The following is a 23747-nucleotide window of genomic DNA, read 5'->3' as shown; positions in this document are numbered from 1 at the left end:
TGCAATGGAGCAGCAAAATGAAGTCACTTGAAAACTAAACACACCCCAAGGGCGTTCCTTTTAAACGAATAACAAGGAATTTAGAGTTGGCCAGTAAAGCATGCTGATTGCTTTGCTGACGTACGGGTTGGCAATACCTTGACTAAATGTCATTCAAAAGGTCCAGAAATGCACTTTGGAATCTTTTCAGGAAGGTCAACTAGAAGACAGTCTGAAAGTTGTACGCTCACTTTGTTCAATAGACATTGCAAATTACTGCAATACGTCCAATATGCTAAGAAATTTGAAAACCAAACACCAGAGAGTACATATTAGTAACTATTGAGAATGCAGGTTCAAAGAAACTAAAGTCTGCAACAACAAGAAGTTCGCTTTCGAAATCGACGAATGAAAGGAGTTTCGTCCCAGTGACGCTGTAGGACGCTGCCTTCCCTTCCCCTCACGCTGCCTTCCCTTCCCCTCACGCTGCCTTCCCTTCCCCTCACGCTGCCTTCCCTTCCCCTCACGCTGCCTTCCCTTCCCCTCACGCTGCCTTCCCTTCCCCTCACGCTGCCTTCCCTTCCCCTCACGCTGCCTTCCCTTCCCCTCACGCTGCCTTCCCTTCCCCTCACGCTGCCTTCCCTTCCCCTCACTGCTTTCCCTTCCCCTCACGCTGCCTTGCCTTCCCTTCCCCTCATGCTGCCTTCCCTTCAACTCCCCTCATGCTGCCTTCTCTTCCCCCACCCCTTCCCATCCTCACTCTCCCCTATCCTCACTATCCCCTCTTTCTTTCCCCTCACCCCTTCCTCTCATCTCTCTCTCTCTCTCTCTCTCTCTCTCTCTCTCTCTCTCTCTCTCTCTCTCTCTCTCTCTCTCTCTTCCTCGCTATGCCCTCCCACTGCCCCTCCCACCCCCTCTCACTCCACCTTTGCTCCCCCCTCTGCCCCTTTTTCTCTCCCCCCCCATCCCTTTCTCTCTCTTCCCTCCCCCTCTCTTTTCCCCCTTCTCTCTCCCACCTCTTTCTCTCTCCCCTCCCTCTTTTAGTATTCCCATCAGCGAAGCGACGGGTGGTATTTGCGAGTTTTAGAATAAAATATTACACATAGGGGTGTGGTCATCGTCATTTTTCCTGTGCATTACAAGGCTGCGAATAGCATCATTGACTGAGGGTATGGCAGTGCTGCTGGTGTAGTGCCCCTGTAGGTTACAGCAGGAATTTGGAATTTAGTCAGGATACCAGGGACAGTTCCCCTACTCTTCGCAAAGGACACTGCAAAGGGATCTTTAATGTACACCAACTTATTCCGGAAGATGTGACGCCCAGTTTAACGTCCATGTCAGGGATGGCACATACATTGACACCCTGCCTATGAAACACCAGGATGACAGTTTATAGCTGGGTTGAGACAGCTTTTTGGGAGTTTGTACCTCTCGGCCATCCTGTCATGGTGTGTGGATGCATGGTGTTGATAATTAGTCCAACAGAAGCTCAGGGTTGTCTGCCCCTTCCTCCATGTCTGACAACTCCATGAGAGGATATGCTGGCTTCTCTTTGCACTTCTTCTTTGTGATGGAGTTGCTCTTGATGTTCTTGAAGATGTTGATGCTATTGGTTCCAAAGACAATTTCGATTAAATACTTTAATTAGTTTGTGAGAGTCCATCGTGGAAAATTACATCATGTAATGCATAAATCACTCCAAGCTCCTAATTTGAAAATGATACCACCTACAAAAGCAGTGCATACAGAAATTCGTAGGTATGAAGATCAGGCATTCGATTATATCAGTGAGGAAAGTGAAAATATTAATTTTAAGTGCTTTATCGTACAGCAGCCATTGTGGCCTGTTCTAAGTCGAGGCATTTTTGAGCAGGCCAAAACAAAATGGCGCCTTAAGATCCCTGTGAGGTGACCGGGGCTGACCAAGATAGAGCGCCACCATCTTGATGAGGCTTTTGTTTGGTTTTTGATGATGAGCATCCCCTTAATTGTCTTCAAAAGGGGTGTTTAAATTTACCCAAATAACGAGTTTTCATTCACTCACTCCCTAGAAATCCCCTTAGAATGCATGAAAAGTTTTGGGCCCTTAGGTTTCATGGTTTTGGAGTTATGAAGGAGAAACCCTGACACACTCACTGCTTGACATACTTTCTCTTTCCTTATCATACACTTGAAGCCCTAGCTTAAGGCACAGTCACACCTTGACGTTTTAGCCAGCGTATGACAAGGTCTCAAAATGTATGTAAAACGTTGGAGTACGCTGAACTATTGATGTATTTTTTTTTAAGTTTTGGGCGTATAATAACGTGTTGGACGTATGCATAACGTATTAGTAACGTACACAGAACGTTTTAATCACATATAGATAACTAATACCAACGAATGCTGAGCGTGTTGTCGGCGTTCACAACCTATGCACAACGATAGTCTAACTTATGCATAGCGCGGCAGCGTATCGCCGACGATCACGTGGCGTAGGCTATTCATAGGCTGCGGCTCGACGATTCAAATCATAACCGCACTAGACATCGAAGTGTGAAGCCGCTATCACACCTTGACGTTTTAGCCAGCGTATGCCGACGTATGAAAAATTTGCCCAACCAAGCTGGCACACGTCGAATACGTTATGTGTAAGATTTGTATACATTAAGAGCACGCTGGCATACGTCGTAGTACGCTGGCATACGTCGTCATACGCCGAGTACGTCGAGAAATTTTCAACATGTTGAAAATTTCTCGACATACTCGACATACTCGACGTATGACACACATTCCGCATAATGCTGGCCATAAGTTGTAGGCACACTATGTGATCGTTGACACACGTCGACACACGTTACTTGTACGTTACTCATAAGTCGAAACACGTCAATGTAATGGTTTGCGCCAGTGTTCCAGACTCCCTGTTTTTTTTTTCGGTATGACGGTGATGGTGACACTTCGATTTCTCATGCGGTTATGATTTAAATCGTTGAGCGGCAGCCTATTAATTATATTATATTATATTATAACCGCACAAGAAATTTAAGTGTTAACATCACCGTCATACCGAAGAAGAAAAAAAAAAAAACATGGAGTCTGGAACACCGACGTGAACCATTACATTGACGTGTTTCGACTTATGAGTGACGTACAAGTAACGTGTGTCGACGATCGCGTAACGTGCCTACAACTTATGGCCAGCATTATGCGGAACGTGTGAGTCATACGCTGGCATACGTCAAAAAATTTCAAGCATGGAAAATTTGTCTTACACCTTGGCGTACTCCAACATATGCCAGCTTACTACCATGTATGCCAGCATACTACGACGTATGCCAGTGCGCTCTTAACTAATACAAACTTACCCATAACGTATTCAATGTGTGCCAGCGTTTTAGCCAAATTTTACATACGTCAGGCATACGCTGGCTAAATCGTCAAGGTGTGACAGGGCCTTAAGGTAGTGGCCGTGGGGGGGGGGGGGGTTATGTTATTATCCTTATTCAAAAGTGGAATTCAAAATACCTCTTGCTGCGTAATTCAAAACATCCCGATGCACTGGAAAACGTGGAGACAGGAAGACTGCACTGTAAAGTAGGCCTGTGAATATATGTGTATTTTCTAAACGTGTACACGGTCTGTTCATTGATTGTGTACGGGTGTAAATGTGAAAAATCTACCAAGTCATTAAGCCTTACCTCAAGCTTGTATTTGGTCCGCATCTCCCCCCCCCCACCTCCTCCCACCCATCCCCTCCAAAGAAACATTTAGTCCAACTGAAGTTAAAGATTTCTCCAAGAGTAATTATGTTACATTAAACAACAACAACAACCGGTTTGAAGGTAGAAATAAATGTAGTAATTACATTCCATTTCTTTTTCAGCTTGAACTGACGAATTATTTCTTTAATTAATTTTAACTGATGATGCTGAACGTCATAGTTCTGATATCCTCATTTTTCACTCTTAATGGCAGGCTGCCAGGTTGGCCTAGAGGTACACACACTTGTCTCTAAGCTGTCTCGCCTGGGTTCGAATCTTGGACTGGCTATAAACGGTCATCTCGGTGTTTCACACGCAGGGTGTGTGTGCCGTCTGTTAGAAGGACGTTAAACGAGCGTCCTGTCTGCCAGCATTTGCTGGTGGACATAAAGAGTTCACTGCGTCCTTCGTGAAGAGTAGGGGAGCTATCGCCGGCACCCCGAACAAATTACAAATTCCTGCCATAATCTATAGAGGGCATTGCATCAGGTGGCACAGCCACTCTCAAATGAAAGAAGAAGAATAAGACTATTAATGGCTTTGAGGTGATGGATTTTATTAACAAATTTAACTGAATGGAAATGAGAGCAGACATTGGTAATGTTTGTTGATCTTAATACATCTGATCACATTTGTCTACAATTATTTTTTTTGCTTTAACTTCAGTTTGTGCAATCATTTATTTTCCACATCCCATGACCAATGTTTGTATTTTAAGTTTTTTCTTAAATGTTATTTTTAATGGAGGCTCATAAGTTAATCAGGAGTTCGTCATATATGATTGGGGCTGTGAGGTGCTGGCGATTAAAAGACCGTGAGGGCTTACGAGATATGTGCGTATAAGTATACTTTTTCTTGTGGTTACGAACAGGTACAGCCTTTGAGGGAGCAGTTTGAGATGGCTAATTTGAGCAAACGGCATGATCTAATGAGCTGCTTCTGGAACTCGTGCTTCGACGCACTTATGATCAGTTCTTCTCGACGGGACAGGGAGGAGAATGAAACGAAGGCACGGTTTCAGGTACGCCGATCATTCATCATTCCATTGAAGCGTTAGAATCCATGCTTTGCCATACAAATAGTATGCCCGTCTGTCCACATCTCTTCAGATATGTACTGATACAATACTGAATCGCTGTTTTTACAGTTTTTGAAATTGTGGAATACTTTTCAATGCAAGTATCATTGGTGTCTGTGGCGTATTCTCAGGCAATTTGATTCCACAGGCTGATGTGTTTCACGCAGGAATTGGTTGTGAAGCCGAAGAAAAGGAGAGCCAAGGCTGAAAGTGTTCGTTACAATGGAGTTGTGAAGGCGCAGCAAATGCAGCTTTTGGCAACAGTGCGCCAGTGGAGGCTTACAAAGCAGCATCTCATGTCAGAGCGAGGGCCTTGGGCAGATCGGTGAGTTGCTTTGTTTTACTCTGGGCGTGTATTGTTCCATGTCCACCTGTGTTGGTTCCTCATGTGAAATGCTCAGTCCTAATGAGCTGAACAAAAGCAAAGCATCATTCTACTTTTCATCCTTCTAGAACTTTGACGAAGGAACTATTCACTAATTGGTTTAAGCTTTTCATGTCGTTAAAGGGTTTCTCTGCCATAATTCCTTAATCACTGACTTTGCTTTTAAAGGAATCACAATTCTACATTTAACCAACCAGACTCGGTGGTGTCATGGTGAGAGCATCCACTCTAGTCTCGGAGGTCAGTGGTTCAAACCTCGTTTGAGTCGTACCAAAGACTTGATTTAAAAAAAAAATAAAAATGGTACGTGCTGCTTCCTTGCTTGACGCTCAGCATTTTTAGCGGATAGAGCACAGACCAACAATGCTGGGAAGGCAATGGCAAACCACTCAGTGTAACCCTTGTCAAGAAACTGCTTTGGCAGCACCACCACTCCATATAGAGTATGGTACAGGTTAAGATTATATTCAACCAAAAACAGGAAACACCCTTTGAAACTGTTTGTGCCTTTAATACTCTGTGGCTAAAATTGAAAACAGAAATCGACACTCATCTGATCTCATTGTGCTACTTTACTTCTTCAAGAGAGTTGTGCAACAATTTTTCCTTCGGCGGTGCCCAAGGCTCCTGCAGCAACTTGTGCAGAGAATGCATCATCAGGCTGTTGTGCATGCTATTGTTTTGCCATTGTTAATTTCATAGTTTGTCTTCCTCCTGGAATCGATCTCTTTTAAACCGCTGGCTATTTTTCATATTGTATTGCTCTTTTCAGGACCTTTGAAATTCTGTAACATAATGTGTATACTCCTTGTACACTCCTTGTACGCTCCTTGAATTTGGCATGATTGTAATTTTATTTGGAAAATGGTTAGTGTATGTTTTGGTAATCTGTTGCGACATCAAACAGCAACGATAGATAGGTATCAGCACCATGTGAGGAATCTCCCCAAGTGTTGCATCGAAATGTTCAATATAATTGTTATGATGCAATAAAGCTTTCCGTGTTTCTTTACTTTTTGGGATTGTGAGCCACATGCTGGCAGACGGGACGCCTAATTTAACAGACATCCTCAGGACGGCACGCACATTGATCAATCCTTCTGCCTGTGAAACACCAGGATGACAGTTTATAGCTGGGTCGGGATTCAAACCCAGGCTAGACAGCTTAGATGTGAATGTGCGTACATTTAGGCCATCTTGCCAGCCCAAGCATCGTTCGATGACCTTAAATGATTTTTGGATGGAACCACCATCTAAAGGATAGAATTTCTAACATGTGAGAGTTCCCATCCCTGACCGATCTATGGGACGACGTTGCATTCACAATGCATATGGATTGTGTAACAGTTAATTGCCTTTTTGATTAATTCTCACATTTTCATGTTATCTCATTTCAGAATTAGTCATGAAGCGTTTGACTAGAAATATCACGTACAATTAGACCCCAGTTTTCATTGGGGATGCGTTCCTGAAAAGTGTGACAAATATCGAAACGACTGATATCAAATAATTAAGTTTTTTTCCTTCATAAGAATAAATGGAATGAATGGGGGAATGCAATCCTCGCATGTCACGTCACGTATTATATTTGTTATAATATACATATAATATGTTATATTCAAGTACATATATAGTACATATATTTTAAAAAACCCAATTACCACATATATTTAAATAAAAATAAACCTCTTCCGGAAGTGGTCAAAATGTTTGACGTAGCAGTATCTCCACTTCTTCAACCTCCTTCAATGAATGTCGGCATTTTTATAGATGGTACGCACCGTAGCCGGACGCAAACTTCACTAGAAAGGCACTCGGTGGAGTGCATACCTCCGCCACGTAATGCCTGATCCACGAGAACACATCGGGCCCAATACATTTTTGAAATATCATGCTATACAGTACGATGTTATTTTGGCCCTTTCTCTTAATGGTGAAGAATCACTTTAAAAATTAAAAAAAAAACTCATATCCAGATCCGGACTCAGATCTTCAACAAAATCGAATCATTTCGTCCTTGACACACACTCAACCTGTCTTCCAAGTTTCTTCCACGTCCGTCCATAAATTTTTGAGATGTCATGCTACATCTCATTTTTGGCCCTATCTCTCAATGGTGAAGAATCGCAGAAAAAAATATTATATTATCCGGATCTTCACCAAAATCTACTTGATTCATGCTTGTCACACCCCCAACCTGTCCACCAAGTTTTGGCTGAATCCATCCATAACTTTTATGAGATATCCTTCTCACAATCAAACCAGGGTGAAAATTTGACCTCCATCCATATTTGGTGGCGGAGGTAATTAACCCATAATTTCTGAATATATAATTAAGTGTCACAGGTTTGGTGGGTTCGTTAACATTTCCTCACAAGGTGTGTGGCCAAGATGCTTGGTAAGCTGGTGAAGATGCGCAGTTCTTGAAAAATGGCGTCCAGTCACAAAGGCAGTTAGGCAAGTGCTGAAAATTGCTTTGCGAAATAATTTAAATTATCAACACTGTGTTGTCGTTGCCATTGCTGCTTTATTCCTTTTTATGTACTCTTAAAACAACCAGCCGTCTTTGCTTAAACATGTTAATCCCATTGCCTCTGTGTCCATAGCATGTTGTTTTTTTGCATTCGCTCTGCTTTTAATGTAAATAACTAGTGAAGTACCCGTCCTTACGGATGGGTTAATTCCCCCATTTATATGATGTCTATGGTTTTCATGCAGGGAATTGGGATATTTTATCATGATTTGAAATAATCCCTCATACCGCGAGCGGTGCCATACGATACACATTTCGGTGGAGAATTTGTGTGTCCCTTCTCACCCCCAGTCGATCAGGAGTGCAGACAAATCAAACAAACACAAAGCACACAAACAAACAGCACTATGCCCCAACTCCTGCATATCATGGCATGTTGTGTGTACACTTAAAAAAACAAAAATTTAGTCTGTGTGACACTGGTTTCCTTCAGAAATGTCTCCCTGTAATCACAGTCACAGCACAAAATAGTCCTTGCTTCCTTTTGACATTCACATTCACATTTCTTTGACATATTTACTTGTAAATCAATTTAAACAAACTGAAGTATGTTTGATTATACTCCTATGCTGTGTGGCGTGACATCCTCCCCAGGTTTCCCATGACTGCCAGGTGGAAGCGCTCTGATGTGGAGAATTCATTGCGCATGCGCCTCAAGCTGGTCAGGAACTTCAACTTTGATCAACATCTCGATGCCAGTGCCCTGCGCGACAACCATGGTACATAAGTGTCACCATAGCCTGATAGGTCAATCGGAGACAAAAAAAAATGGCTGAAAGGAATTATCAACTTGATTAGAAACCAAGGCAAAGGAGATTCATTGGATTTTTCCATATGTTTCGTCATCACATTCAATGGGAACTGATAATGTGTTTGCGTGTGACTGCTGATGTGATGTTGCACTCCATGACTGTGTTTTAGGGATGCAGCAACCATTGATACAAGCTGAGGAGCTCCCTCTGCATGTAGCAAAGGAGGCAAAGGTAAATGATGTTGAAGAGGTTGAGCTGAAGGAAGATGAAGACTCTGGGACACTTGCTTCTTTGTGAGTGTTTTGCTGTTGTTTATTAACTTTTATTTCACAAAAATTTGGGAGTTGTCAAATTCCTTATTTTAACTCCTGAGGTATACAGTAATACCACACTTAATACTGCCTTGTGGAACGCTGATTCATTATAGAGCTCTTTGTCTTGGAAAAAAAATTTTTACTAAAAAAAAAAAAATTGAAGAAAATCCATAAAGGCCCGGTCACACCTTGACGTTTTAGCCAGCGATGGCAACGTATTAAAATGTATGTAAAACGCTGGCTTACGTTGAACTTTTGATGTTTTTTTTTTAAAGATTCGGACGTATTCATAGCGACTTGTGTATAACGCATTGGTAACGGACACAGAACGTTTCGTTGTGTTATAGATAACTTATACCAACGAATGCTGAACCTGTTGTCGGCCTACACAACCGATGCCCAACGATAGTCTAACTTAGGCATAGCGCGTTGCACGCATCGCCGACGATGTCGTGACGTAGCCTATTAAAAGGCTGACGCACAACGATTCGAATCATAACTGCCGTAGAAATGGAAGTGTCAACATCGCGGTCACACCTTGGCGATCTTGCCAGCGTATGCCGACCTAAGAAAAATGTGTCTAAAACGTTGGGGCACGTCAAGTACGGTATGAGTAAGTTTGGTATACGTGAGTAGAACGCTAAAGTACGCTATCATACGTCGTAGTAAGTAGAGTACGTCAAGAAATTTTAAACATGTTCAAAATTTTACGACGTACTCGGCGTATGACACACGTTCCGCATGCGATGGGGATAAGTTTTACACACGATATGTGGACGCTTACACACGTCCACAAAGGCTACTTATAAGATACTCATAAGTCGAAACACGTCGCGGTAATGTCTTTTTTACGCGAAACTTATTTCTAACTTATGTTTGACGTGCTTTGAACCAATTCTTTACGTAGTCCCAACACACATCGACGTATGTAGACGTATTCCAATGACGTCTTCCAGTCGACAAAAAAAAAATAAATTAACGTGTTTCTAGCTTACAACTGCCATATCAAGACGTGTTCCCAGCGGTTTTGGGAATTGGTATATAAAAATGCTGCTCATAAAAGGGGAACCCAACAGTGTTTTCGAGTCCTTTTTGAGTCGATGTCCATGTCAGCAGTAACAGTATCAGTATCAGTATTAGTATTAGTATTAGTAGTAGTTTGTTCATGTTGGCAGTATTAGGTGAGTGTGAGGGGGAGGGTGTGGGTTATGATGGATCGTCCTTGCGTCCGCGTGTCCACGGGTAGGTTCATAGGCTGCCACTCAACGATTTAAATGGCTGCATCTCCACTATTGAAAGTAGACGCTTGCGCTCAACAATTGGATTTTTTTTACACTCAACGACTTTTAAACGGTACCACTCAGCTAGTTTCATTGTTTACAATGAACGATTTAAATTGCTGTCACTCGCCTTTGTTTTTTGACGCTGGGGTTTGGAAATTTGAAGCGTTTCTTCTGAACGTGTTAAAACGCTCAAACTCGACTATTTTAAATAGACGCTGCCGATGGACAATTGGAATCATAGCTAAGCTAGACATCGAAGTGTGAACATCCTCATCATGCCGAAGAAAAGTTTGAAGAATGCTGCAAATAAGTGTCCTGGCCGTGGCCGTGGACGCTGACGCAAGGACGATCCATTATACCGACGTCTTTCAGCCTATGAGTAACTTAAAAGTAACGTCTGTCGACGTGTGGCAACGATCGCGTAACGTGCCAACAACACGTTAATCATAGGTTAGAAATAAGTTTCGGGTACGCTAAACATTACCTCGGCGTGTCTCAACTTATGATTAACTTACAAGTAGCATGTGTTGACGTCTGTCAACGATCGCAGACCGTGCATACAACTTGTGGCCAGCGTAGCAGAACGTGTGAGTCATACGCCGGCATACGTCGTGAAATTTCAAGCATGAAAAAATTTGAGGACAACCGAAAAGTACAACGTTTAAAGCCAACGTACAACGACGTATGGCAGTGTTTTTCAGCGTGCTCTCAAAGTTATCAAAACTTACCCATAACGTATTCAACGTGTGCCAGCGTTTTAGAAAAAAAAATTCAAAAATCGGCATACGTTGGCTAAAACGTCAAGGTGTGACCGGGCCTTAACATGCAGCGCCAGCTGAGCAAATGCACCCGCCACCATAGTTTGTACTGGCATGGACACGCTCTGAGCCAATCAGCACTGTTTACTCCACCTTCGTTTTGCAGCACACTGAGGCTCCTCCCACCTCGCCTCTCACCGTTGCCATGTAGGAAGTGTAGGAGCAGACAGAGTCAAAGCGACGGCAATTATTCTTTTCATTGATGTTTGTAGATATTTTATGTTTTTGTTAATACTTGCTGATGTTCATATCATATAAACGAGAGCAAAGTTGATGGTGTACCATCGCACATCCCCACAAAGCGAAGTTGAAAGATGGTGAAAAGTTCCACCAAGAATGACCCAATATCAAACTCTGAGTGAACATTTTTTTCCCCCATTTTGAATCCGGTGACCCCAAGTCTCCTCCTGGGGCATGAACCAGGGGGCAAATCAAAAAAAATCGTTACATATTTCATGCGTCCCCCAATGTTGATTGGCTATTCAATGTTTAATTAATAATGTAGCTGTAATTGCATATTTTGTTATTTGACATTTTGACCCAGCGCCAGGGAGCAGAGCCAAAAATGATACTGCTCTCGAAACCTTCTTGCCATTTGATGATCATAAGTCCCAAGTTTGGTGAATTTCTGCACCACTGTTTAGAAGGAGCTAGTGTGACGGACGGACAGACAGACAGACAGACTGAGACTGATTACAACATCCCTCCACCTCCCTGCCATATTTTTGTCGAAAAACATGGTGATAAAAAATTTTTATTTATAAAATAATACATGTTCCATCTGTACCTCATATACTGCTCATGTGTAAGAAACAATGCTGGCGGAAATGCATCTCCATATAAACAATGGTAAAATGACCCCTTTTCGTGCTTTTTTGATTAGCGCTCTCTTCTTCAGGAGGTATCTTGAGTACTAAGTGAGATATTACTGTATAAACATCATACGTCTGTGTTTAATTTTTTGTTTTATGCATAATTTAAACTCTAAGCTGCCCACCACAATTTTCACATCTTGTTCATGAATTATCCCCAAATATACTGTTGGTTTGTAAGTTTTATCCTGTCCTTGATTATGACCTTGGCTTGTAGTCCCAAAGTCCATGAGCCTTTATGGGACTCTCCTGCAGGGTCGACAGGGATGAGGAGTCTGGACAACGGGAAAAACTCGTTTTGTCGGAGACTTGCGAGCTCATTACAGTTGTCCTTCCGGTTCCTGGTCGACTTGAGGTCACCACACAGCATTTGTATTTCTACGACCTTAGCAGTGACAAGGGAGAAGGTTGGTATTTGTATTTCTGCGTCCTTTTGATGTTGTCGGATCTAATATCTATATAAAAAGATCCAACGTCCGTGTGTCAGTTTTGCATCTCCTCCCAAATCACTGGTTTGCATGAAGTTGAAAATGGCACCATATTAATCTCCAGGGATCCAGACAGTACAGGGTCAATTATTTTTGCTTTGGACAAAAACATTTTCATTCGTCACATCGATATCGAAAAATGCCTCGACAAATAAGAATTCATGCCAGCTTGGAAATATTGTAACTCACAGCTGGTAGTCATGCCAAGGAATTCAAGGGAAATTGGTTTCTGTTTACTTGTAGTTATTCAAATTGAAGGTGATTGTAGAGTGAGATGAACAATCATTTCTCAGGGATTGGCTGACAACTGTGGACTAATCAGGATTGAAAGTCATATTGCAGGAGAATGATCAGTTATTGCTGTTGTTTCGTTCAATCTCCTGTGAAGAAGCCGAGTTGATGGGCCTTTCACTTTCTCATCACAGATAGGTTGGCGATCTCTCGGTCTTATACCGCCTCCTTTCTGGTCTTGGACCCTCTTTCCATGCTTTTTCCCCTTCCCCCCACAGGCTTCAACAAGCGCACGCGGTTCACCATGTTCTGGTGAAAATCCAGAATCACTGCTCATCTCCACTCATTTGTTCTTTTTTCCACCTGTAGAACAAACTTCCACATTCTCTTCATTCTCATTCTTCCTTCCAGGTCCTCAATATAGCTATGTTCACCACCATCTCAGATCATCCCCAATCCAAAACTATGTTATTTTATTACCCCCAATAATGCCTCCAAACCTCCAAGCCCCCCTTTCAAATTTATAGTTTTTTCTTCCTGAGAGTTTGCTTCTGTATCCATCTTGTCCACCCCATGTATCCTTTCCTACCCCTCATTCATCCCCACACCCATTGTTTGTCAAACTCTCCTATTTTGTCGTTCAACTCTGCTGTTGGATTGTTTCCTTCCCGAGAGTTAGCTTCCACATCCATCTTGTGCTCCCAATGCGTCCTCTCCTCCCCTCATTCCTCCCCCTCATTCCTCCCCTCATTCCTCCCCATACCAATTGTTTGCCCCTCCTGTCCCTCTCTGTGCTGTTCCTTTTGTTCCATTGTGTCCTCATCCATTCACTGTTCTATCTTTCCACTCGTATTGACTCAATATAGAAACTAGAACGGCACTCTATAGAGCGCATGCCACCGCCAGGCGGAACAGTTTACGTTTTGTATCCCAATGATAGGCCAGATCCTCATCCTGACCTTAACCATAATCAACTCGGCTTGTTCTTGTCACCTAACCAATTCATCCACCAAGTTTTGTCAAACCCGTCCAAAACTTTTAAAAATACTTTGCTGTAAATCATTTTTTACCCACATATATCTCTCAATTGTGAAGAATCACTCAAAAATTTGCGTATCCGGATCTTCACCAGAATTTGTCCTTGTCACGCACCCAATCTGTCCACCAAGTTTCATCCGAATCCATCCATAACCTTTTGAGATATTCAGCTCACAAACAGACAGATAAATAGGGTTGAAAAAATAACCTCCATCTACTTTCGCTGGTGGAGGTAAAAAAATAAAAAAGCAGATGGAAAAGCATTCTTCCTGTCTGCAGGGTGAATTGACTATTCAGTAGCTGTTTGAATTTTCAGCAGAGTGGAACGGTGTGTTTTGGAATGAGGAATATGTGTAATTGAAGTCCAAGTGAAAGAGGCTCGGGACCCAAGGTCTTTCTTGATTAATGCTGGTTTTGTAAATAGCAGTTTTGTATTGCAAAATTTCATTTAAGTGGATGAGGTGAGTCAATTGTGGAAGCTGACCTCCGAATACTGTGAGCAGAAATTGTAGTTAAAAGTGCAAGATGCCAGTTTGTATTGAAGGCCATGTTTCTCACGATTCTGTCTGAAGGCGGAAGAGATTTGATGGGGATAAGCTCAGCGATGGGGGGGTTGTGGGAGAAATAAAACGTCGAAGTACAGAACAGATTTTCAGCATTGGAATAAGGGAATGGCATTGACTTTGAAGTGACAGATAAAGCTTGTAAATTGATTAATAATGTGTCCAGAGAACGTGATTGGAATTAAGAGGATTAAATAAAATGAAACCATAAATTTCCACCCAAATATGGAATCTAATTGAGGAGAGGAAGAAGCTGAAACAGAAACTAGAAGGTTGTAAAACCCAGAGGATAAAGGAAGGGCTGCAAAGTACACACAGTAATCAAGACAAAGTTGTGAAGAAATCTGCTCAGAGGGATAAAATAAATTACATAGAGAACATGGTGGAAAAAGCAGACAGCAGCTGAGAAGGGAGACTTAGTGATGGTTTATAAGACCTCCAGACAGCTAACCACAGACAGAATGGGAGGGAGCAATCCAGCAAAAGACAAATGAGGAACGAGAGCGAAGTCGATGGTGTGCCATCTCAAATCCCCACGCTTCCCACGTAAGGCAAAGTTGAAAGATGGCAAACAGTTCCACCAGGAGAGACCCAATATCAGATTTTGAGTGAAAATAAAAATAAAAATCTTCTGTTTTGACCCATGTGACCTCAAATCCCCACCCTCTGGGGCATGAACCGGGGGTCAAATCCAAAAATTCGTTGCTTGATTCATGCGTTTCCCAATGTTGATTGGATATACAATGTTTTATTTAAAAAATACGTTTTAAAATGTGGCTGTAATTGGATTCCTTTGTTATTTGACCGTTTGACCCTGCCCCAGGAGGTGGGGCCAAAATGTTGCTCATTTTGCACGTTCTTGCCATGTGATGATTATAACTACCAAATTTGGTGAATTTCTGAACAATAGTTTAGGAGGTGATAACATGACTGATGGACGGTTGGATAGATGGACGGACAGAGAGACAGACCGACTAACCTAATGGGTAGAAATCGTTGACTTTCTGTAAAGATATACCTTTAGATCTTTGGTATTATTTTGCTCCATCACTTTGCATACTGTTGGGAAGAACCTGATGACAACAGTGAATTAGATCAGTCTTGGCACCATTATCCCTTTATAGAGCACTTTTTTGTATCATTGAAACCCCTTGTTGATGATGTAATGGTGCTTGGATGCAGAAACTGGCTACGATTTCAAAATCCCCCTGTGGCAGCTTCGGGAGATCCATCTGCGATGGTACAACCTGCGACGATCGGCACTCGAGCTTTTCTTCATTAACAACAGGAACTATTTCTTGAACTTCAACAAGGAGGTACATGAGTCAACATCTCTGGCAAAAACATTATGTTTTATGTAGGTTGGAAAAATAAATGCTCAAAGCTCTGTAAATTGTGAGCAAAATCATAAAAATGTACGATGGAAAATTTAGAATGCTTATAAAATACCCTTTTGGTGTCGCACAGGTGAGAAGCAGGGTGTACAACCGTATTGTTGGCCTGGGACCACCAAACTTGGCCTATTTGGACATGCGTACACCACAGGAGCTGTTCAAGACTTCAGGTTTGACCCAGGTATACCAGGAACTTTTCTCATGTCATAGTTATCATTGCTGTAAAAATATCAGATATCAGTGTCCATGTCTGCATTTATTAATTACTTCCTGCATTCCATAATCCAATGTACATCTTTAGTGTGCTCGACCAAGCTGATATTCTCCATACTTTGTCCGTTTCAGAAATGGGTGAACAGAGAAATATGCAATTTTGAATACCTGATGCAGATCAATACTATTGCTGGGCGTTCTTACAATGATCTTGCCCAATACCCTGTGGTAAGCAGATTACGGTTGTATCTGACTTTTGGACTATTAACTTCTTCTTTTTCAAACAACTCTTCTTTCTGCAGCCCGAATATATCTCTTTTGTTGATGATGTTGATTGTTGTTGATTTTCTTCTACTTTTTGTCTCACTGCTCAGTCGACATTCACAAAGTCTTTCATTGTTTTACTTTCACTGTAGTTTCCATGGGTCCTCAGTGATTATACATCAGAGTACCTGGACCTAAGCAACCCGGATGTTTTCAGGGACTTGTCAAAGCCAGTAGGCGTGGTGAGCGAGCGCAATGCCAAAGAGGTGAAGGAAAGGCAAGTGATAGCAATGGCATACTGGTAAAATGACACCTCTTTAACTTGCAGGTTACTTAGTTTGTTCAACTTTCTCATTCTTTTTTTTTTTCCTTCATCACCTTGCTCGTTGCATCCATGAGTTGTGGCAATGGCCCACTGTCAGTGTGTTGCCTTCTCTACTTTGTCACCTCACTCTTCCATGAGCCTAGATTTTGTAGACATGAAGAATTGTAGATAATTTGCAAAATTGTTCAAAAGTTTTCACCTTTTTCATGTTGACATCAAAATAAAAGCTGCTTGTGTTTTTTTTTTTTTTCAATTGTACGAGGGGCAGTAAATAAGTAACCTTAAAATGGCGATATAAATTCGAGAATGTAATGTGTGCAGTTGTAGACGACATACTGTATGTTTTATATATATATATATATATATATATATATATATATATGTATATATATATGTATATATGTATATGTATGTATATATATATGTATATATGTATATGTATGTATATATATGTATGTATATGTATGTATATATATACATATATATATACATATATATATATATATACATATACATATATACATATATACATACATATATATATACATATATATATACATATATATATATATATATATATATATATATATATATATATATATATATATATATATATATATATATATATATATATATATATATATATATATATATATATATATATATATATATATATATATATATATATATATATATATATATATGTATGTATATATATATATGTATGTATATATATACATATGTATCTTCTTCCTCTTTCGGCTTGCTCCCGTTAGGGGTCGCCACAGCGGATCAACCGTCTCCATTTCGCTCTATCCTCCACATCTTCCATTGACACTCCAACCACCCGCATGTCTGCCCTCACCGCATCCATGAACCTCTTCTTTGGCCTTCCTCTTCTCCTCCTGCCTGGCGGCTCCATCTTCAACATCCTTCTCCCGATATACTCCTTTTCCCTCCTGTGCACATGTCCAAACCATCTCAATCTCGCCTCTCTCACTTTGTCTCCAAACCGTCCTACCTGCGCTGTCCCTCTAATATACTCATTTCTTATCCTATCCATCCTCGTCACTCCCAACGAGAATCGCAGCATCTTTAACTCTGCCACCTCCAGCTCCGCTTCCTGTCTTATTGTTAGTGCCACCGCCTCCAAACCATGCAATATAGCTGGTCTCACTACCGTCCTATATACTTTCCCCTTCACTCTTGCAGCTACCCTTCTGTCACAAATCACTCCTGCAACTCTTCTCCACCCACGCCATCCTGCCTGCACTCTCTTTTTCACTTCTCTCCCACACTCTCCGTTACTTTGGACAGTTGATCCCAAGTATTTAAACCAATCCACCTTCCCCACCTCAACTCCTTGCAACCGCACCATACCACCACCCTCCCTCTCATTTACGCACATGTACTCTGTCTTACTCCTACTGACTACCATTCCCCTTCTCTCCAGTGCGTACCTCCACCTCTCAAGGCTCGCTTCAGCCTGCTCCCTACTCTCCCTACAGATCATGATGTCATCCGCGAACATCATAGTCCATGGAGACTCCAGTCTGATCTCGTCCGTCAACCTGTCCATCACCATTGCAAACAGGAAAGGGCTCAGAGTCGATCCTTGGTGCAATCCCACTTTAACCTTAAACCGGTCCGTCATTCCGACCGCACACCTCACCGCTGTCATACTGTCCTCATACATATCCTCACATACTTCTCCACCACTCCCGACTTCCTCATACAATACCACAACTCCTCTCTTGGCACCCTATCATAAGCTTTCTCTAAATCCACAAACACACAATGTAACTCCTTCTGGCCTTCCCTATACTTCTCCAGCAACATTCTCAAAGCAAACATCGCATCAGTGGTGCTCTTTCCTGGCATATATGGCAACATTGAGCGTATGACGTTCATGGAGCATTTCCAAGATGGCAGCTCCCTTAGAAGCATGCACCAAGGAGGAGCAACGTTCTGTCATCCGTTTCTTGGGAAGTGAGGCTGTGAATCGCAGTGAAATTCATCGCAGAATGAAAATGCAATATGGTGACGCATGTTTATCGCCGCAGCAGGTGTACGACTGGAACAGGAAGTTTAAAAGTGGAGTTCTTTCAGTTTGGGTGTGAGTTGTCGAGGCACCCACCTTGCAGACACTTTGCGGAACCCCAGCACATTGTGAATGACATGATCTGCTGAACCACGGCTCATGTTCAATTCGGAGACCACTTCATCCAGCGTAATGTGATGGTTTTCCCTTAGCCTGCGCTCAACTCCTGCAACTATTTCTGGTGTGTCGGCTGTGTGAGGCCGGCCCGAGCGAGCAGCGTCTACCGCACTGGACACTCCACTTTTAAACTTCCTCTCCCAGTCATTCACCTGCTGCAGTGATAAACATGAGTCACCATGTTGCATTTTAATTCTGCGATGGATTTCACTGGAATTCACACCCTCACTTCCCAAGAAACGGATGACAGAACATTACTTCTCCCTGGTGCATGCTTCTAAGGGAGCTGCCATCTTGGAACTGCTCCACTGACGTCATATGCTCAATGTTGCCAGATCTAAAACAGGCACAACATGATTCTTACCCATAGATATAACATATGTCATCTCCAACTACACACATTACATTCTCGAATTTAAATCGCCATTTTAAGGTTACTTATTTACTGCCCCTCATGTTTTTGATGCTTTGTTTTGACGAGCCGATGTCCAGAAGGACAAAACCGTCCAATGTAGTCTTCCGTCTCCCACCTGCCAGGTATGAGAACTTTGAAGACCCAACAGGAATGATAAATAAATTTCATTATGGGACGCACTATTCCAATGCTGCTGGGGTCATGCACTACCTCATTCGTGTTGAGCCCTTCACATCGCTGCACATCCAGCTTCAGAGTGACAGGTTTGTGCAAGTTTAGGCTCTATTCCATTGGCAAAGTGCTCAGACTTTAAAATCGCAGAAAATTGTGAGAATAATGGTAAACAGATCAAGCACTTCCATTGCAAATTAAAAGCCATTCCAAGATAATTTTCATCCATGGATAGTTTCCTGTTTTATATATCGACGTACTGTCAGACCCTGCTTATTCTTGGATTCATTATTTGCGGACCCTGCGTATTCATGCGTCATAAAGTATAATTTGCGGACCCTGCTTCTATATTCGTGTATCCGTGTTTTTTAATTTTATTATTATTATTATTATTATTTTTACACTTAAGGAGTGGTCTCCTATATCTGCCTGGGAAATTGGAAATCAGCCGACATCACAGCATTACATTAAAAAGGTGCAAAAACAGATCCCCTTAAATATAGCCCAATTGGCTTACTGTACTTCCAATCATCAGCAAGATCATGGAATCCATCATCACATTTGACAAAAAATAATTCCTTCTCTCCAACAGCCTCATCCCAGATCATCTATTTGGATTCAGATCTCGTCACTCTACCTTGGACATTCTGCTTCTACTTTGCCAACAATGGTGGAGGCCCTCAATATCAGACATGATATCAGGACCGTCTTTCTGGACATAACTCAAGCTTTTGATGCAGTCTGGCATCCTTGATCAGCATCTCAAAGAGATGAGGATGGGCTAGGCATCTGCCTGAGGGATGGCCAGGCGAGACCCCTGGAGTACCGGCGGAAAGTGGACGTAGCAACCCGCTGCTCCGGCACATGCTCCCATACCTGACCTGACCAGACCTGGAATCCTGCCTTACTCTCCAAACTGTCTGCCGATGGAATCCAAGGCCAACACCACTCTTGGATTACTGACTTCCTCCCCTCTCGTAGGCAACATGTGGCTCTCAATGGAACCCTTTAATCTCCTCTACCTATCAAGGCTGGAATACCCAAAGGCAGTATTCTCGGCCCCATTATTATTCCTAATCTTCATCAATGATCTCATTGACTGGAAAATCCTCTTTATCGCTTTGCTGATGACTGCACTTTCTGCAGTGAGATCACTCATCTTTCTGACAGACAGGCAGCAGCCTCTTTCCTTTCCTCAGACCTTGACAAAATCACATACTGGTCAAACACAATTTTGCTTGTGCAGTATATCCATATTGTCCTCGCTTTGCGTTCTCCCCTTACCCCTCATCGTAACCTGCATCCCTTGTTTGTCCACCTCCGACTACTTTCTCCTTCTGCCATGCAATTGGTGTTTCCCCTTTCTCTTGCTGTTCCCTTTGTTATGATGTGTCCTAATTTGTTCTGTGTAATCACTCTTTTACGAGTTTAGATCATTCAAGAGAAAATAATTAAAATGCCCACACAAACTATATGCATCTAAAAAAGAGTTTGTGTTTGTTTGTTTGTTTGTTTGTTTATGTATGCTTGCTACAAAAACTAAACAACTACTTCACCAAATCTTGCATGTTGTCCAAGGGTACCCCAAGTATGGTTTCTGTCTTGATAGCATATCTGGGGGAGGGGGTTCAGTGTGGGAGTAACGCCCCAATTCTCTCAATGTAAATATGTGTTGTATAGCATCACCCGGTGGTATCCAGTATCACAAATAATTTTCGTCTCATATAAAGAGAGTTTAAACAAGTTGATAACATGCAATATGATTGTGTTGAAATCTGAGTGAGAATAATTTGACATTTTCAAAATGTTTCATTTCACTCATTTTCAAACTAAAGCAAACAAGACTGGACTTCGTAGCGAAGCAGAAATGATCTTTGCTCATACCAAATATAAGCAGCTCGGATAGTTCATGAAAGTGATGTTAGCTGACTTCCAAGAAGTGCTTACACATTGTGTAAGCCTACAATCCATGTTTCCCCATTGTCTCAGGTCGCTCACCTGCATTTGATTCTTCATTTATTTATATATTTTTAATTTCTTTTCATTGATTTATATTTTCATTTACGGATGCTTTCCGATGTGTCTGGGATTTTTCCTGGTGTATCTGCTTCGATGTCCATTGGCATGCAAAATTTCAGCTTACTAAGTCACCCGGAAGGTACCGATCTTTTATATCAGTCAGTGAGTCGGTGAGCGAGTGAGTGAGGTGAGAGTCAGTCAGTGGTTACAAAGAGCTTATATATGTATGTGCATGTATATATGTGTATATATATACATATATATATATATATATATATATATATATATATATATATATATATATATATATATATACATACATATGTATATATGTGTATATATATATATATATATATATATATATATATATATACATATATATATATATATATATATATATATATATACATCCACACACACACACACAGACTCACACACACACACACACACACACACACACACACACACTTCAGGTCAAAAGTTTTAGAACACCCCCCTTTTTCCAGTTTTTACTGAAATGTAAGCAGTTCAAGTCCAGTAAATAACCTGAAATGGTACAAAGCAAAGCGGTAACCTGCCAGAGGTAAAAAAAAAAGTTTAGGTCACCAAAAACTGAAAAATAATGTCAATTTCAGAGTTGTTAAAAAAGGCCCTTTTCAGGGAACAAGTAATGGGTTAGCAACTGCAGCTGTTCTGCAGCAATGGAAGTAAATTAAGACTTGAAAGTTGATGCAAACAATTCCTACAGGTGTCCCAACTTTTGTTGATTAGTTAGAAACCCTCTGTCTGTATAAAAGCAGTGTTGGAACAGACTGTGTTGCTACACCCTCTGAAGCATTATTTGGACAATATTGCACTGCAGGAAGTAATATGTTGCTATCATAATGGTGAGAAAAAGACAATTAACAAAGAAAGACAGACAGACGATTATAACCCTTAAAAGTGTAGGTCTTTCCTTTCGAGAAATTGCAAAATACGCCAAGGTGTCAGTGAGTACAGTTTCCTACACCATCAAAAGGCACTTGAAAACTGGAGGAAACTGAAAAGAAGAGGTCTGGCAGACCCAAAGCCACAACACAATCAGAAGACAAGTTTCTGAGAGTCAACAGCTTGCGTGATAGTTGGCTCACAGAACAGCAGCTTCAAGCACAGCTTAACACTGGTTGAAGAAAGGGAGTCTCATCATCAACTGTGAAGAGAGGACTTCGAGCTGCAGGTTTGACAGGTCGAGTGGCAGTAAGAAAGTCATTGCAACGATGGCAAAATAAGAAAAAGAGGCTTGCCTGGGCCATGAAGCACACCACCAGTGGACTACTGAAAACTGGAAGAAGGTCTTATGGACCGATAAATCAAAATTTGAAATCTTCGGTTCATCACGCAGGTTTTTGTATGCTGTCGAGTAGGCGAAAGGATGGTTCCTCAGTGTGTGACACCAACGGTCAAACATGGAGGAGGAAGCGTGATGATCTGGGGCTCTTTTGCTGGATCCAGAGTCGGCGACTTGCACAGAGTGACTGGCACCCTGAACCGTAAGCGCTACCACAGCATTTTGCAGAGACATGCAATAAATACCCTCTGGTCTACACTTAATTGGTCAGGGGTTCATCCTACAGCAAGATAACGACCCAAAACATATCTCCAGGCTATGTCAGAACGACCTTAGAAGAAAAGAACAAGACGGTAGGCTTCAAATCATGGAATGGCCAGCACAGTCTCCGGACTTGAACCCCATCGAGCTGGTTTGGGATGAACTGGACGGAAAGGTGAAAGCAAAGCAACCTACAAGTGCAACACATTTGTGGGAACTTCTGCAACAGTGTTGGGAATAGCTTTCCAAAAATATTTGATTTCCATTGTGGAAAGAACTCCACGAGTATGTTCGGCTGTTATATCTGCAAAAGGTGGCTACTTTGATGAGTCTAAAATTTAGATTAAATTTTGTTCAACAAAACGATTCCATGGTTTCTTTTTTAACTGCAATTGTTTATTTGTTCTATGCTTTAATTTAAGAGTACATTGAAATATTAAACTGCTTAAATTTCAGTAAAAACTGTAAAGATGGGGGTGTTCTAAAACTTCTGACCGGTCGTGTATATATACACACACACACACACACACACACACACACACACACACACACACACACACACACACACACACACACACACACACACACACACACACACACACACACATATATATATATATATTGTTGCGGATTTCGCGCCCGCCGGCGTGCGATGGCCACGTAACTCGAATCGCGGCGCGTCGCCCACCGGACGGACAATCCAGTCGTGACCCTCTCGGACTAACGCCGGGAACCAGTCACGGGTGGACCTTTCGGTCTCACCGCGATCGAGCCAATCAGCCCCGGCGTGGGAGAGGGTTGCTCGACAAAGTCGAACTACCTAAGTACCCACGCGGAGGGTAGACCGGGCGATCGCACCTCGCCGCAGGCCGACTTCGGACACGGGCCACTTAAGCGACCCGTTCCGTACTATCAGAATAACCGAGCGGTGTTATCGTCGACCTCGACGGTTCGATTAATTATCGGGCGTATTCAGCCCACTACCAACCCTTTACGTGAAGCAAGATGGGGATTCAATGGAGGAAAAGACGAAGCGAAGCGGGAGAACAGTTCAACAATAAAG

The 23747-nt window shown here is 42.0% G+C and overlaps 1 protein-coding gene across 3 annotated transcripts in view; it reads left to right on the top strand.

Annotated features, from left to right (window-relative positions):
- The window catches only part of LOC147031730 (neurobeachin-like protein 1), a 246793-nt gene that overhangs the window by 164957 nt on the left and 58089 nt on the right, over window positions 1-23747 (top strand). For all 3 annotated transcript variants that reach the window (XR_015053987.1, XM_085866599.1, XM_085866591.1), the window contains 10 exons: window positions 4594-4743; window positions 4968-5125; window positions 8313-8437; window positions 8640-8763; window positions 12013-12164; window positions 15260-15393; window positions 15545-15652; window positions 15817-15912; window positions 16101-16225; window positions 19029-19169. Coding sequence is in view for 2 of the 3 variants with exons in the window: in XM_085866599.1 (XP_085722725.1) it covers window positions 4594-4743; window positions 4968-5125; window positions 8313-8437; window positions 8640-8763; window positions 12013-12164; window positions 15260-15393; window positions 15545-15652; window positions 15817-15912; window positions 16101-16225; window positions 19029-19169 (1313 nt within the window). In the remaining variant the exon portion in view is untranslated. The remainder of the gene's footprint in view (window positions 1-4593; window positions 4744-4967; window positions 5126-8312; window positions 8438-8639; window positions 8764-12012; window positions 12165-15259; window positions 15394-15544; window positions 15653-15816; window positions 15913-16100; window positions 16226-19028; window positions 19170-23747) is intronic.

The sequence above is a fragment of the Eptatretus burgeri genome, chromosome 2, assembly GCF_056783735.1.
Source record: "Eptatretus burgeri isolate ZD-2024b chromosome 2, Ebu_testis_v1, whole genome shotgun sequence".
NCBI lineage: Eukaryota > Metazoa > Chordata > Myxini > Myxiniformes > Myxinidae > Eptatretus > Eptatretus burgeri.
The sequence above is the reverse complement of the archived record's forward strand: the minus strand, read 5'-3'. Positions and strand labels throughout refer to the sequence as shown.